This window comes from Ipomoea nil, unplaced genomic scaffold, assembly GCF_001879475.1.
Source record: "Ipomoea nil cultivar Tokyo-kokei standard unplaced genomic scaffold, Asagao_1.1 scaffold1868, whole genome shotgun sequence".
In the NCBI taxonomy this organism is placed as follows: domain Eukaryota; kingdom Viridiplantae; phylum Streptophyta; class Magnoliopsida; order Solanales; family Convolvulaceae; genus Ipomoea; species Ipomoea nil.
Window position 1 is genome coordinate 693,724 of NW_017618296.1, and position 17,204 is coordinate 710,927.

Genomic DNA, 17,204 nt, shown 5'->3' on the forward strand with positions numbered 1-17,204 from the left:
TTATATATGTAATTTTTTATGGAGTAAATACCAACGGACATCCTCCGACTTTGATGGCACCACCACTTTTAGTCCTCTACTTTTAAATTCACCACCATTAGTCCTCTTAGTTTTGATTTCATTCCATATGGGGTCCTTCCGTTAGATTAGGCCGTGTAACCCCGTTATGTCAAGGATACAATTGTCTTTTCACCATTGTTGAAAATTGAAATTATTACTTTGTTTTCAAACTTCGGCTTGGTGAGGAGTCTTTTCCCCGTTATACTCAACTCGTACATGCATTTTTGGTCTCCTCCAGAATCAATTTTCCACACTCTTAACAAAATCCTTGCTCAAAGATGCTAAATATTCCCTAAATTCCCGAAAGAGCTCCAGCAAACGAACTGCACATTCGATACATGTCCTTGTTATCAAGATGAAGAACAAATTAAATGCTTAGTCAGATTTCGATTTGGGAAAACACCATTTAAAGATCAAAATATGAGTGATAAAATCTCATCTTGCCTTCAAAGGGTATCTGCAGGTTTGGGTAGTTTCAACGTCTATCAACGATACACCATTTCCTACTGCTACAGCAAGAAACCTTCCACGGGTGGGCTGGAACCTGACTTGACTTGCAAGAACCTGAGATGATTTTGGAAAATATATAGAATTTATGAAAAATAAAAAAAAATTCAGCAAATAAATTATCAATCGATTCAGTCCAAGAAAACTCGACAAAATCATGAAGAACAAGTGTGTTGAATGCCAACATCCTCCTCCGATCCGCTTCCTCAACCCGAATGTCCACCTCTACCGTCATCCCCATCGCCTATTCTACCGCCATCCCCATCGCCTATTCTACCGTCATCCCCACCGCCTATTCTACTCTCACCACCACCACATACTCTGTCATCACCACCATCTGTTGAGAAAGTTGGGCAATGATTACAATAAAAATATATAATAGCGGTAACAGACCGTGGAAGAAAAGGGCAAGAATTTGATGGAATTTGCTGTTGCCACGCCCAGATTATGTTGTTGAACGGAAATTGCACTGCCTAGGAACAGAGCTGCTATACTGCTGCTTGGAATTAATCAGCTGGCGAAGAACAATTCGCTGCCAAGAATTAATTGCCAGAAAGAGGATGCCGTCCGAAAAATTGCACTGCCTCCAAGGATTTGCGCCGAAGGAGATTTCGCTCGCAGATTGCAAAGATAATCCTCCGTCGTTGAACAGACGCTCCTTCTTTCGTATTTGTTCTGTCGTTCTTCGCTAATGCTATTACCGTACCTTCCACCACCACCTCCGCCATCAATTCTGTCGGCAGCGCCACTGCCATCTGCAGTCCACCACCTCCTTATACATAACGGGGTAATAATTTCAACAATTTTGAAAAGACAATCGTATCGTTGACATAAAGGGGTTACACCGCCTAATCTAACGGAAGGACCTCATATGGAATGAAATCAAAATTAAGAGGACTAATGGTGGTGAATTTAAAAGTATAGGACTAATGGTGGTGAATTTAAAAGTAGAGGACTAAAAGTAGCAGTGCCACAAAAGTCGGAGGATGCCCGCTGGTATTTACTCTTTTTTATGCTATTAATTTATTTATTTCAAATTTTCTATTAGAGTTTTGTTATAAAGTACTCCTTCCGTCCCATTTTTATGTGTCTGATTCGGTTAACAAGGCTTGACTGGATTATTTTTAATTAAAAATTTCATACTATTAAGTTTAGTATTAGTATACAAAATTTATATATTTAGAAACTACACTAAAATTAAAGTACTATTAAACACACAAAAAAAAATTAAATTTAAAAATAATTAAAAATACTACCAAAAATAAACAAAGAAAAAAGAGTTGGTTTGAATAATGATAGTAAGTAGGACAGATAAAATGGGACAAAAGGAGTAATACATTTATGCTAGGAAGCATTATATATAAGGCTTAAAGCTAAGTATTGGTGATGTATATAATTTATGTTATTACTTTATTTCTTGCAAATTGTCTAGTAGAGCCAGAAAAGAAGAGGTTGGATATATAACTACAAGAAAAATCGCAATTCGCAACAAAATTTATTCTTGTCGCCGATTCTGTAGCTAAATCGCGACGGAACCATTGGTCGTTGCCTTTTCCGTCGCTATCGTGGTGACAGAACTTAATTCTGTCGCAAAATCCACAACCAAAATGGGGCGGCAAAATTTTCTGGTTTTTTTTTTTCCACTTTATGCCAAAAATTGTATGAAATTGCATTCCGTCACCATTTCCGACGCAAAATTGCGACGGAACGTACCGTCATGAATTGGCAACGGATTACGTTCCGTCGCAATTCGTGATTTTCGTGATTTTTCTTGTAGTGATAAATCCAATAAAATGAGTTGAAGTGAATTTTTTTTTTTTAAAAAAAATAAGGAATTAAGTTGATTATAATCTAGATGATTCATTTATATATGATTGAATTCTAGTGATTCCTACTTCAAACATGGGATCTCTCGTCTCATCTCAATTAAGAAGGGTCGTGGAAATAACGTTAATAGATTCAAAATCATGATCAATTCCTTTTTCAAATCCAGTTACAGCGGCACGAGGCCTTCCCACATGCCACAAATGTCCTATGGAGAAGAAGAATCCTAGAACAAAATGCGAGGTACCTAACTAGTTTTGTTATAAATACAACATTTATGATATAAAGTATTATTATAAGACTTAAAGTATTTATTATATTTAAAATTGTGTTATAACCTATTTTTATTATTAAATCTGATCCGTCTCACAAATTGAGATTCGTGAGACGTCTCATAGGATCGGAGACCAGCTCTATAGACTTATTTGTTTTCTTTAGACTAATAGAGTTGTAAATGAATTTTAATTTTTAGTATTATAAATGTTTTTTGTTGTTTCTTCAGCCATGAACTTTATGATGTCATTATTGTCTTTGGTTTTGTTGTATAGAACTACCTTTTTATTAATATATTTATTTCATCATTCCAATTGAAAAAAAAAAAAAACAAAAAAAAAAAAAAAAAACCATAGTAACGATCAATAATGTAGATTATAGCGCAGCCTCCGAAATCGACACTATGTCTATATATAGTGTACGAAATGGGCTAAAACTGAGTACAGATCGATGGATACATCATTTTTTAAAAAAAAAATAATTCCATCACCTAGACAGCTGACCACAATACTACATAATCATTATCATTAATATTATTTGATATATATATATAAGCTAGCTTGGTCAGACAAAAGAACTAACGGCAGATCGATAGGTTTTTCCGGGCTGCCAACCGGCCGGAATGACGTTGTTGGCGACGAGAGTCTTGCCGGAGTCATCGGTGAGTTTGAGAGAAAATGGCGCTTTTAGTCCATAGCCGTCGTCAAGCTTCCACACTGCACCCCAAGACTCTTGCATGGGAAGCCATGAATCCGAGTCCAAAGCTTGCTTCAGTTCTACGCTACTCACAACTCCTTCGCCTCCTTCGTATTCAATCAGAGCTGCAAAATAGTTGGGGTTGGAACCAGAATCCACGTGAAACGTCAGTGATACTCCCGGATACTTGCACTCAACTCTGTAATTGCATGTACCAATACACAATAATTAATTTGAATTAAATTTACAAGATGAGATGTGAACATGACAGAAGCAAAGGCCAAGTCTAGCACTCAGTGCTGGGGATTGTTAGGTGAAGGCCGGTAAAGGATTTAAAGGGCCAACTCCATCATCCATTCAGCGTCTCAAAAATGTGATTACTGTGCTGATCTATAAAGAAATAAAGTTGTATTTTCGCTACTAATTATCATTTTTGGTGAGTGTTTGATCTAGCAAGTGGTATCAGTGTCAGGCCACAAATTCGGGTCAGGCGAAAGGTCAATAAAGTAGTAACATTTAAGACTGGTTGGTGCTGAAAAGAGAGAATTGTTGACCCAAGTGGCTAGAGGATTATTGGTTGGAGATCCAAGTGCTTGATCGTAACAAAACAAGACAAATTAAACTACCTTCTATATTGAATGTTGAGCACTCCGGCATCGCGGAGCTGATAGGCTTTGCCGGAATCTGCCATGGCTCCAAAAGCAGTGCCACTCATATCGAAATGAGTTGATTCTGATACACATCCCGGACACTCATCGGTTATAACCACGGTCACCGGATTCCCGGAGCATGCTGCATTTTCCGTGCACTTAACCTCATAACAAGCTCCACATCCTTTCCCAGAATTGAATAGAGAAGGACCACCAGCTGATACTAAGGAAGAGAACGGAGGCTGGTCTACACTGTTTGTGTATCCACAAGCTCCACCTATATATATATACACATTCACACAACACAATGAAGTTCAGTTTTTTTCTGATCGAAAAACATTCTAAACCAATTAAACACAGTGCAATATGCAATTTAATTTTAGGTACGTACCGTCACTCCCGGCACCATTGGGGTTTCCATACCATGTGGCGCCGGCAGGGGACCAGCCACCGGAATCGGAATGGGATTTGGAGACCTTGAAGTTCTTGGGTTTGAAGTGCTTGTGTTTGAAGGAAGAGCAAGAAATGGAAAGAGTAGAAAAGAGTAGGAAATAGGTAATGAAATGAGGCATTATTGTGATTAGTTTTACTTAATTGCAAATCTAAATCACTTACTAAGTATGCCTATTCTACTTCTCAAGTTGTGTGAAGTTGGGCTAGCTTGATGAATGAACATACACTTACGTGCTTTTTATATAGATCAATGGGGGCTGGGGCTATATTTGTCATTGCAAAACAATTCTTTGAATTTTTTTTTTATTTGGATAACAACGAAAATCTACAATTACTACTTGAGACTTGAGAATGTGTAATAATAGGTAAAGCCTCACCTTGTAACATTAGGTAAACGTAAACCAACATAAAAAGAGGAATATATAGGTCATACCTAATAATAATCACTTAATTGGTTGCCCATAATTCAATTCTTTGAATTCTTTGCTCTTTAGAAATTGGTCATCCCATGTCAGAATAAAATAGGAAAATTACGGTGTACATAGTTGTGTGGATCACGGTTCAAAATGATATCGTTTTAATGTTTAAAAAAAATTGTGTGCTATGCGGGCTAATGTGCTCGAATAATGAATTTTCTGGGGTAAGATAATGTATGTTATGAATTAGAATAATGTACTTTAATTTATATGTTAGAATAATATACTTTATGAGTTAAAATAATGCACTTGCTTGAATTATATACTGCAATATTGTTTCCAAAAGGTTGAACCCCAACCCTATGGGCCCCCCCGCACCCCGACCCGACAGAGCATCTGGGAAGATGTAAATCATGGTAACTCAACTGAACATGAACCACAAAGGTTAGACCTGTGCTTACACAAGGAGCCCCTCACTTTTATATACTGAAATAGTGCAATACTCTTCCAAAAGGTTGATCCCCAATCCTAAGGGCCCCCACACTTCGACCCGATAGAGTATTTGGGAGGATGTAAATCATGGTAACTCAACTGAACATGAACCACAGAGGCTAGACCTTAAATAGTACAATATTGATATTGGTATATGTTGCGGGTATTTAATTATATAAAACAACAGCCCGGATGGAACTTCAAATGGGAGTTAGTCTCTGAAGTAATTATGAAATACCTAAAAACGGAAAAGAAAAAAAAAAAGTCTTGTAATAGTATTCCTGAAGCAACTTTCAACGACAGTAGAGAATGTCGCAAGAAGAAGCTAGGGAATCGATTTAAATTGGCGCAAAATAAGGACATTATGATATTGACTGGTTTGGCGTGTAAATTGTTGGAAACTCTCGAGCCGGCCGCCATGTTCTGTTACCCTTCCATTATCATTTTTATTGACTGCTTCATTGCTAATTTTAATTTTGTCTTATTTCAATTCTTTGTTAAACCATAATGTTTAATGAGTACTTTTCTTTTGATTAACATATGCAAAAATTAGTTAACTCAAAGAATGACCATTGATCGAGTATCACCAGAGGCAGTGTGGGAGCAACCTCTCAAAGTGAGAGGGGCTCAATAAGCAAAGGTCTAGCTTCTGTGGTTCATGTATGTTCAGTTGAGTTACCATGATTTATATCCTCCCAGATGCTCTGTCGAGCCGAGGTTTGGGGAGCCCTTAGGGTTGGGTTCAACCTTGTGGAAAGAACTCATATAGCCATATAAGTAATCAATGAACATATATGAAGATAGATGATATATATATTCAGGGACGGAGCCAGAAATTCAGTTGAGGGGGAAGAAGTACAGATAGATTCAGAAATTTTTTCCAGTAAAGATGAACATTAAAACAAAAGAGATAATTAAAAAAAAAATTACCTAAAAAATATAGTTGTAAATATTGTTGGATATGAGCGAAAAATAAACACATCGAAAATTTTAAAAAATATGAAACAGTAAAACTATGTTAATAGTAATAAGATTTGAACACTTAATAACCCTTACTATTACTAAATATGTGCTCAGCCAACTAATCTAACTCATTTCTTATTAACATTTAATAGTTTTTTATACTAATACTAAAACTTGAACTATATATATATATACACATACAAAATTATATATGGAGTGGGGTGGGGGTGAGGTGAGGGGGACAGCTGCCCCCGCCCCGCTTTGGCTCCGTCCATATATATATATATATATATATATGTGTGTGTGTGTGTGTGTGTGTGTGTGTGTGTGTGTGTGTGTGTGTGTGTGTGTGTGAGATTAAGCTAGCTAACATATAGAGTTAAAATGAAATTTCTTTGTCTATTAATTAGTTTGTGTATTTAGTTTACTTTATAACGTAACATACACTTTTAGTCATCCTGTATTATGATATTTTCATATTCAGCCATCCTCTTTTAATTGTCTCAATATATATATATATATATATATATATATATATATATATATATATATTTTTACTTTTATTTGTTTGTCACAATTAGTCTATCATTTAATAAATAAAACTAAAATGTAATTTTAATAATATTCTAGCATCTTATCCCAACATTTAATTTCTTTCCCTCTCTTGTAAACTATTGTAATTGAATAATGAAATTAAATGTTAGTCATATTTATTAAACGATAGAATGATAGAAATTTAAATAGATGACTAATTGTAGTAAACAAATGAAATTCAGAAGTAGTGTAATAAGACAATTTAAAAAACATGACTAAATTTGACAATGTCACAATAGTTGAAAACTTAAAAGTGAAATTTGTTCTATTTGAATTTTATGTTACAAGCTAACACTCATAATTAAGTTGGAATTCATATTTATTATCTTAGCAAAAGGTTTAATATATGTTTAAATCCTACATCATACAGTATGAATTTAGGCATTGACACGTTTCTACAATCATATTATTGAGTTTGAAAATTTTATAAATTGAAATAAAACGAATGTTTAGTTATATAAACAGTAAGGAATAAATTGCATATCTTATCATTTTTTTTTGAGTTAATTCCATTTTTTTTCTATCTTAGATTTATAAGTATTAGTCTATTTTTATTTTATTTTTTTTATTCAAAACATCCCCACTTGGTCCTAGTATTATTGTGACATTGCATGTTCATTTTTTATCTTCCGTCAACAAAACCGTTTAAATGCCTAACGCCTACTGCAACCATGCCAATAATAAGTCTATTGCAAAACTCAGAAAAGTGAAATTCAAAAAACCCACAAGTCTATTTCATGACAAACTTTAAATCTACTGCATAAGTCTACTTCATAAAATTTCACAAGACTTCCTAAGCTCCCCTTAATAATAGATTGATTTGAAAATTTTTTGAAGTAGATTTGTGGATAATTATTGTGAAATAATGTTGTGAATTTTTATGAGGTAGACTTAAGGGTTGCCATTAAGCAGACTTGTGATTTTTTTCAATTTCACTTTTTTTTTTTTAGTTTTACAGTAGATTTATGTATTGGTAATAATTTTAACTCCATTATTATGCTATGAATGAATTATGGATTATTTATGCTATCAACAAATGTATGATTAATGTATATGATTTTTTGAAGATGTAGTACCTTTGTATTGTGATATTACCAAGAAGACAAAAGAGAGAATTTTTTAATAGTTAATTACGTCATTTTAAATGTTATTTAAACATATTTGCTGACAGATGACCAAAAATGGTCATGCCATAATAATATTATGATCAACGAGGATATTCTAAAAAAAAGGACTAAAAGTGGAATGCCACTTATAAATCTAGGACAAAAAAAAAAAGAATTAACACTTATAATTGAATAGACCAAAATGACCTTGTATTTAATGCTATCTAAACGATTTTATTGACAGAGGACTAAAAATGATTATACCGCAATAATACTATGACCAAACGAGAATTTTTATTTTTTATTTTAAAAAAAAAAAGATTAAAAATGAACTGATAACACCTATAAATCTAGGATCTAAAATGAATTAACTCTTTTTTTAATAAAGAAAACCTTATGTTACGCCGTTACGGATGAGCAGTGAATTTTCTTTGCCCTTTTCATTGGTTAAATTAAAATACATTGTTGAGAAAAACATGTCCAAAACACTAAAAAAAAAACGTAATTTGCTGACCTCAAACTCTGCAAATTAGCCAACCTTAATTGACCTTCTGAGTTTTTGTTGAAAAATAAAATGGAAACAATTCTCCCTACTTTTGAAAAATGTTGCAAATAATATCCAGTAATTACGGAGTGTTTCACTAATATTAGGTAACTTATCTGAAAGGTTAGAAACAAAGGGAAAATAGGGCTGTCGCTAATTTTGCTAATGAAGCCTTTATTTTCGTAAGCATTTTCCTATTTTTTATTTAGATTTTGGATAACAAAGAGGAGTTCACCGGAAAATAACACTAATCCAATCAAGCTCTAGGTTAGGTTCTCGTACAGACAGTGCTACTCGTGCGATCGTTCGATCACTCATAATTAGGTACGTATAAAATGCAATACAAAGTGTTCAGAAATGCATCATTACGTGATATGTGGTGTGGTGCATTTTTTTTTTTGTGTGTGGTGCATTTTTTGTGTGCGGTGCATTTTATTTTGTACATTGGTGCATTTAATTGTAGTGTATTTCCAAACATTGTATGGTGCATTTTTGCATATCTAATGGGGAATCCACACCGGTAGCACTATCCGTATTTGAACCAGTATATATATATATATATATATATATATATATATATATATATATATATATATATATATATATATATATATATATATATATATATATCCCGTGCGGTTAAATGCTTCCCGTGCGGATGTGCGGTGGATTAATGTGCGTGAGATTTGTACTCAATATGCGTGAGTGTTGTGCTTAATATGCCTGAGATTTGTACTTAATATGCGTGAATGTGTAAAATGCAGTAAAAATATTGATTTCAGCTTCTTTCCCATCCTCAGTAGCCATTTCCCCCTCCTTGATGATGATGATGCGGAGGCGAGCTATGGTGGTTAAAAATTATGGGAATAATACAACAGAAATCCACACTTAGCTGATGTGCAAATTTTACTATGCGTACGTCATTTATATAAACATTCAAATGCACTGAAGGTAGTTGATAATTTAGAATCCATGACCAAATTGAAGGAAGAAGTAACAAGAAGCTTGGGCGTTAATGTGCGTGAGTTTCTGTTCTGCTTCCTTCTGAGCTCGTAATTCTGAAATACGCACGCACATTAAACACAATACTCAGGCACATTAAGTACAAAACTCACGCATATTAACATGACGCACATTGAGTACAAATCTCAGGCACATTGAGTACAAATCTCACGCACATTAAGTATAAACCTCACGCACATTAATCCACCGCACATCCGCACGGGAAGCAACAAATGCACCTGATCCCTTCCCTATATATATATATATATATGTATGTATGTATGTATGTATGTATGTATGTATGTATGTATGTATGTATGTATGCATTGGATCAAATGAGAACAAGTCCTTATGTGAGAAATAAAAATCCCAGTTGTACATTTGGAATGATCAGAGCAATTAGATCAAATAAAAAAAAAACACGGTGGTATTTTCGTACTTATCACCAACTTTATTATGCAAACTTGAACACTAAAATTTGCAATTCTCAGAGTTTTCTAGATTTGCACATTTAGTATTAACATTTTTCATACATAGTATTAAAAGATTGCACTTGCAAAAATGTAAAAGTGCATTGCACGTAGGGTTTTGACTTTAGAGTTTATGACTGTGTTTTTGGTTTTATTTGATTTAGTGGTTCACTTTTTACTGCTTAGGTCTAGCATTTAAAGTTTAGATTTACAATTTAGTTTTTTTCGTTGATTTTATAAAATTTACCAGGTTTGCATATTTAATTATTATAGATTGCATATTTAAGTGTTCAAGTTTGTATAGTGAAGTTGATGATAATTATGAAAATGCCGGCTCGTTTTTTTTTTTTTTTTTTTAAATATGATCAGATCCGTCGAATTTTTATAAAAGTAAAACTGAGATTGGTTCTTATTTTTCTCCTATGGTACTATTATCAAAGAGATGGTATTTTGATTTTTTGTTTTTTATTTTTGAGTGTTCAAGTTAGCATATAAGATTGTATTTTAATTTTTGATGATAATAAATATTATTATATATCTAGCATACATTTTTAAAAAATGCATTGAACATAGTAGGTAAAAAAAGATTTTAACTTTGAGCAAATGCAATTAGTTTTTCTTATACTCCTTAGTTTATTTTATAATTAAAATATTGATATGATAATAAAAGAAATGAGAATGTTTTGTTGAGAATAAGTGAATGATGCATATATTTCATATCAAATAAGCTAAAATAAATACGGAGTAGAATTTAAATTTTCAAATATGAATATATGTATGTATGTATGTATGTATGTATGTACGTATGTATGTATGTATGTATATATAAAACAAATTTTTATATATAATACATAAATAAACAACAGAATTTAATTTTTTTTTAATACTATTGACTCTATTACAATGTAGTATTTGTTCTATACTTTCTTTAATTACTGCAGTCCAAAGAGTCAATACCCCACCACCAGGATCCGATCTTATGACCTTCCCTCAAGGGGAGTCACAGAGGTGCCATCTGAGCATAGAATTTAAATTTTAGGAAAAGAATTCTGACAGCAATAAAATGGGTACGACGAAACCAAAAGATCAAATTTATTTATATAACTAGTTTTTACACGCGCATTGCGTGACTAATTTAATACTCAATGTTTGTATTTAAATAAGTAATTCAAAGTATAACAATGCAATATTATATATGAGAAGTTCATTGTAGTTGACATTAAAATTAATGTTTGCATTTTTTAAAAACAATTATCTAAATACTTATTGTAGTTGGTATGCTATTAGGTAGTATATACTACTTTTGGTTGGAATTACTCTAACTTTTGTTAATTCGCTTTTAAATAGGTTTGTCATTGTCTTCGTCTTCATTGCTTCTCTACTTCTTTTTTGTTGGTAGTGTCTCATGTGCAATTGGGTTACTGGTGCTAGTTTACAAAAAGAACAGATTTGAATCTAAAATATGTCAACAATATTATTGTTATTTTTGGGAGTTTCATAATTATATTGAATTTAAATGTACAGGCTTTGCTGTATGAGTTGCAAACATGCACGAATAGCGTTAGAATAATGGGTATGCATTACTTGCACAAATTAAATGCTGAAAATATAACAAAAGAAGTGCTAGGAAATGAACAAAATCATATTATCGACGTATCTCTTTCACTTATATCCGGGAGAGGGCTAAGCTAAAGAGAGCTAATGATGCACACTACCTTCAATTTGGTTCGCCCAATAAAAAACACTTGAAGGCTCAACAAATTCCCAACTCTAGTGGAATCATTCCTACAATCTAGTTTGTATGAAGTTGCAATTGGACTAAAATTTTGTATTTGACATAATAGAGGGGATTGAACTAGAAACATTGTTATTACTAAACAGGAACCACCACTTATCATGATGGAATCGGTTGAAGAGGCAAGTAGTAAGAGCCAATTAAATATCTTAGGAATCAAAGACGATCTTGGATGGATGGTGAGGCTCAACCAATTGCTACCACTCAATCATCTCATGCGTTCGCTTGAATACTCCACAAGGTTGATGAAGTCACAGTAAATGCTGGCCAATTAGATGCAGTTGGTGACTTTAGCATCAAAGAATCATTTTCAAGCTTGAATGAGTTTGACAGTGACATCGATTCTAGTGGAGCAAGTGTTCCTGTTCTACATAATGTTAGCTCTGTTGCTCTATGGCATCTGTATGTGGATTAAAGCCATGTTAATTTTAATCGTTTATGCAGCAAAAGCTTTAAGATGAAATCATAAAATCATGAAAATTTTCTCTGTATTATGCAGTTCTTTAGCTCTCATATGACGATTTGTTCTAAACATTTAAAGTGATGTGGGGTCTTTTGGATAAAAAAAGTTTAATTTGCTTCATCAAATTCACCATTTTACTATTGGGAAGAATTAAATATGCAAACTCCAAAAGCAAGGTGATTCATTGACGCTTTTTGTGTTATTGATGCATTGATTGCACTACAGAAATGGTAAAAATTGGTAAACTAGAATGTGATGTGAATGTAGGCTGACTTCAAACCAGTGTGTAGAGAACTTTTGGCAAGTCATCCAGGATTGGAATTCTTACGATAACTTCTTGCTCATCCCCCTTTTTTGAATGTTATGATAAATGACACATTTAATTTTAAAAATGAAGATATTTCCTAAAGCATCTCACACCTAACTTATATTTACAAATTTTATATTGCATTTTTTTTAAATACTCTTTAGCATATTCATAGTATATGTCCAAGTGTTCAATAATTATGCCAATCTGATTGGGATGAGATTCGAACATAAGACCTTCCTTATGGAAATCAATGAGTAAGTTAAGAATAATAAATAGTTAACTGAATATTCTGTTACTAAAATTTATAGTGATAGAATGCGGGGATATTCAACGAATAACAATAACAATAACAACAACAACAACAACAACAACAACAACAACAACAATAATAATAATAATAATAATAATAATAATAATAATAATAATAATAATAAAGGATAAAGTAGGAAAAATCGTAAGAAAATACTAAAACAAAAATAATATGAACCATTCATTTAAACAAATAATTACACCAACATTTTTTTGTTCATGTTAGAGTCCTAAATTTGTTAGCTCTTATTATATTTAGTAGAAATAAATAATAACGAAAAGATGTTCTTCAAATTATGAGAATATAAACCCAACGAGAAACGAGGAAAGATTCAAGTCGTTTGTAACACACATTTTCCTTAAAATCGATCTGCTATCTCCTGAGGGGTACAAGGAGTGTTGTAACGTCAGTATCCAAGGATAAAATGGATCACGACTTAATGTTTGAGCACTAAAACAAATAAGTCTTCGGCGAACTAGAACAAACGGAGAGCATTTCGACTTTTTCGGAAGTGTTGGCAGAGTTTTACTAAGAAATATTTTTGAGAGAGATGGAGAGAAAAACAACAATTTGTAAGTTCTCAAAATCAGCATGCAAAATTAAAATTGAAATTAATTTAAAATTAATTAATTCCTCAAGATCAGAATTAATTCTTTTCAGAACGGTACTCTCGAGAACTACATACGAAAAGTATCTATGAAGGGTACTCCGAGACGGTTACGTCCGAAGAGTAAAACTTTACTTCTCAATCAAATATATATGAGTTGACCGACTAGTGAAAACCCACTTCTCGGATACCTTTGCCCTGCAAGGATAGCCAATTTTCAGGACGACACTCGTGTCCGTGCACACGAGTCAAGCTTTTTCAGGCTTATTTTGAGATTTGATTTGCACTCTCCCTTGTGCACGAGAGAGAGCCTCTAAGCTATACAATTCAAATTCTTTCTAAAAAGGTCTTGTATATAGTGGTCCAAATCCACTTCCCAAACCAATTTGGGGGGAGGGGGGGACAAGTGCTTTTTCCAAGCATTTCCACTTCTATTTTCCAACTCCAATGGGTTACTTTGAGAATCAATTTCTCAATTATTCATTATCTTTTTTTATACAAAGTGAGTTGATCTGCTATATATATATATATATATATATATATATATATATATATATATATATATATATATATATATATATATATTTTAAGTTAATACCTCCAATGGTCCTCCGAGTATTAGGGTTTTACCAGCAGTGGTCCTCCGAGTTTTAAATGACCTCTAACGGTCTTCCATGTTTTAAAAAATAACCACCCGCGGTCCTAATTTTTAAAAAAACTCGAGTTTAAAATGGCCACGAGACGTTCTAAAAGGACCACGGGTGGTTATTTTTTAAAACATGGAGGACCATTGGAGGTCATTTAAAACTCGGATGACCACAGCTGGTAAATCGCTAATACTCGGAGGACCATTGGAGGTATTAACTCTTTAAAAAATTATAATTAAAAACCTAAATGTCATTGTATTTTACATAATTTAAGTAGTTTTATTTATAGATGACCAAAAATGATCATGTCACAATAATACTTGGATAAAAAAAGCAATGTTTTGAAAAATAGGACAGTCACCTATAAATGGAACTAGCTCTAGTTTAATGTATATTGTTTATTAAATAAGGGTGCTTTGATTATTTGATATAATCAGGATTAATCACGGGATATTAGCCTACCAATTAGTAATATTTTATTTGCCGTATAAAAAATTAAAATCAAAATAAAATGGAGATCATAATGCATGCATTTTCCAAGTGGACAAGAAAACTCCCAGGCGTAATTAAATGGCAGATTTTCTTGTTGCAATAAAGATTAAAGACTGACAACGTAAACAAAAAGCAGGGGCGTTAAATAGGCCGTTAATGTAGGTTAGTGGCCGTTGAATCTTGACGGTTATGTTTTTCCAACTTCCCACGTGCTTGTCATTCTCCCAAGAATACACACCAACCGTAAATTGGGGATTATTTTCTTGCTCTTCAACTGCATAGTCAATCTTACACTTCCATTATTATTTTTTATTACTGATATTTAATTACTCTACATTATTGATAATTTATAATTAACTAATAATTTATTGCAAATAACTCATGCGTAGTGTACTAATTTTTATATCTTACTTGATTTAATTTACACTTAACCCTATTAATTCATAATAATTATTATATATGTAAAAATACCAACTATTATAAATAGAAAAGCATTGCAACATGCATGTATGGCAAAATAAGTAAAAATTGTTCATGGCTGCGCTGTAGAGAACATGTGTAATTGGAGGCTACAGCCTACATGTCATTGATCATCACCCATCTCACTTCAAATCATTCTTTGGGAGGATAATGTGGTGTGCCTCAAGCTCGAAAAAAGAAAAGCAGATAAATAGAAAAATAGTTTTATTATTTTTGCTACTTATAATAATGTCATCAATAATACTTCTCTATCTATATATCTACAATCTACAAACCTAATAAGAGCCAATAAAGTTAGGCCCCTAATGGGAACTACAAAATGTTAGTTTAATTGTTTAATTTGTTGAAATGAATGGTTCATGTTATTTTGATTTTAGTATTTTTTTATTACTTTTTCTATTTTACCCTCTATTATATCATTTACTTTTCTTAAATACCCTTGTATATATTCTGTCAGTGTAAAAATTTGTAACAAAATATTCTGTTAACTATTTATTATTCTTAACTTACTCAGTGATTTTCATAAGGAAAGTCTTAGATCAAACCCCATCCCAATCAAAATTGACATAATTCTTAAACCTATATTATGAATATGTTAGAGTGTATTACAAAAATACAATATAAAAGTTAACATGAACTTTGGTCAATTAATTAGAATCACGTATGCATTGAGCATTGATGAAACGGTACACCTAATTTACAGTATATATTCAACACAGATGAGAAACTATGCCTATTATCATTGTCTTTTTGGGGAAAGGAGGATTTGATTTTGTTTTTGAATTTGCACTGCGCCAAGGCGCTAAAATTGAAGTGAAGCACACCAAGGGACTAGATCAAATCATAAATAATTTATTTCTAGCAGAAGTGGCAACAAGAGGAAGCATGGATCACACCAATTAATAGGGTTTGTGTTGCAAAAACTATGCTTAGGTAGGGTACTATCCAGTGAGGGAGTTTCTCTCTAAAATTGCTATTGCACTAGTTAATCCAACATTTTTGCCACAGGTCATACTTATGCATTCTTGAAATATTTACTTTTATGAACAATTTGATAATCTTGCATGCATTGATATACGCCAAGATACCGAATCATACTTCAATAAATTCTAAAACATTAATTTATAAAATACACATTGAACATTAGACTATTCGCGCAATGCCCATGTGATAACTAGTTATTTATATTTGTAATAGGCAATACTCTTACTATTTATCGTTGTAAAATTATTTTCTATTGCATAATTAATATGAAAATGGTGATACTTGTCATATGATGACTCATATGCTATATTATTTAATAAGATATTTAGAGTAAAAGTTTTTCCCATGTGACATTTTTTTTTTTAAATTTATCTAAGTACCTTACTCCGCACACCAAGTTGCCAATTAAATGACATTAATATGATTGAGAGTAATATAATACTACATTCTCCTCTTAATTTTATCTCTTAATATAATTTTCATATCTTGATGAAGTAATAAAAAAAATATTTTATTGGTTATCATTAGGGGTGTAAACAAATCGAATCGAGTCAAATATATCAGTATTCGATAATTCGAATTCGACTATATATTCGAATATTCGTATTCTTATTCGTTTAATATTCGAATCTCAAATTTGATTCGTATTCGATTCGACCAGATTATTCGAATATATTCAATTCGACTTCGAAATGTCTAACTTAATTTTTTTACAAAATTCTCCAATAAATTAAGATAAAATGTAATAAAAATTTATATTTTTTTTTGTAAAATAATAAAAATTTATATTTAAATAGCATAAAATATTCGAATACTATTCGAATCGAATACACTCTAATTCGTATTCGTATTCGAAAAATATTCGAATCGAAAAGAGTATTCGAATTCGGATTCGTATTCGAAATATTCGAATTCGAATCAACATATTCGAATACGAATCACGAATCAAATTTTTTTTATTTGATTTGTTTACACCCGTAGGCCCTAGTTACCATGAATTAATCGTATCCACAATACTTAAAAAAGAAATCTACTTATTAATTAAGGGTTCGTTTGGAAATCTAGA

General features: G+C 32.3%; 1 protein-coding gene across 2 annotated transcripts; it reads right to left on the bottom strand.

The window, feature by feature from the left end:
- Positions 1-3,173: 3,173 nt before the first annotated feature.
- LOC109193326 (putative expansin-B2) lies at positions 3,174-15,859 on the bottom strand. Of its 2 annotated transcripts, XM_019344187.1 has the most exons (4): positions 15,847-15,859; positions 4,402-4,639; positions 3,987-4,287; positions 3,174-3,559 (listed from the first exon to the last, which is right to left on the bottom strand). In XM_019344187.1, the coding sequence occupies exons 2-4, from the start codon at positions 4,580-4,582 to the stop codon at positions 3,229-3,231; spliced, it is 813 nt and encodes a 270-aa protein (XP_019199732.1). In that variant the 5' UTR covers positions 4,583-4,639; positions 15,847-15,859; the 3' UTR covers positions 3,174-3,228. The 2 variants fall into 2 exon arrangements, with proteins under 2 accessions (XP_019199732.1, XP_019199731.1); XM_019344186.1 differs by lacking the exon at positions 15,847-15,859 and having other exon boundaries at positions 4,402-4,661.
- Between the last annotated feature and the right edge of the window lie 1,345 nt (positions 15,860-17,204).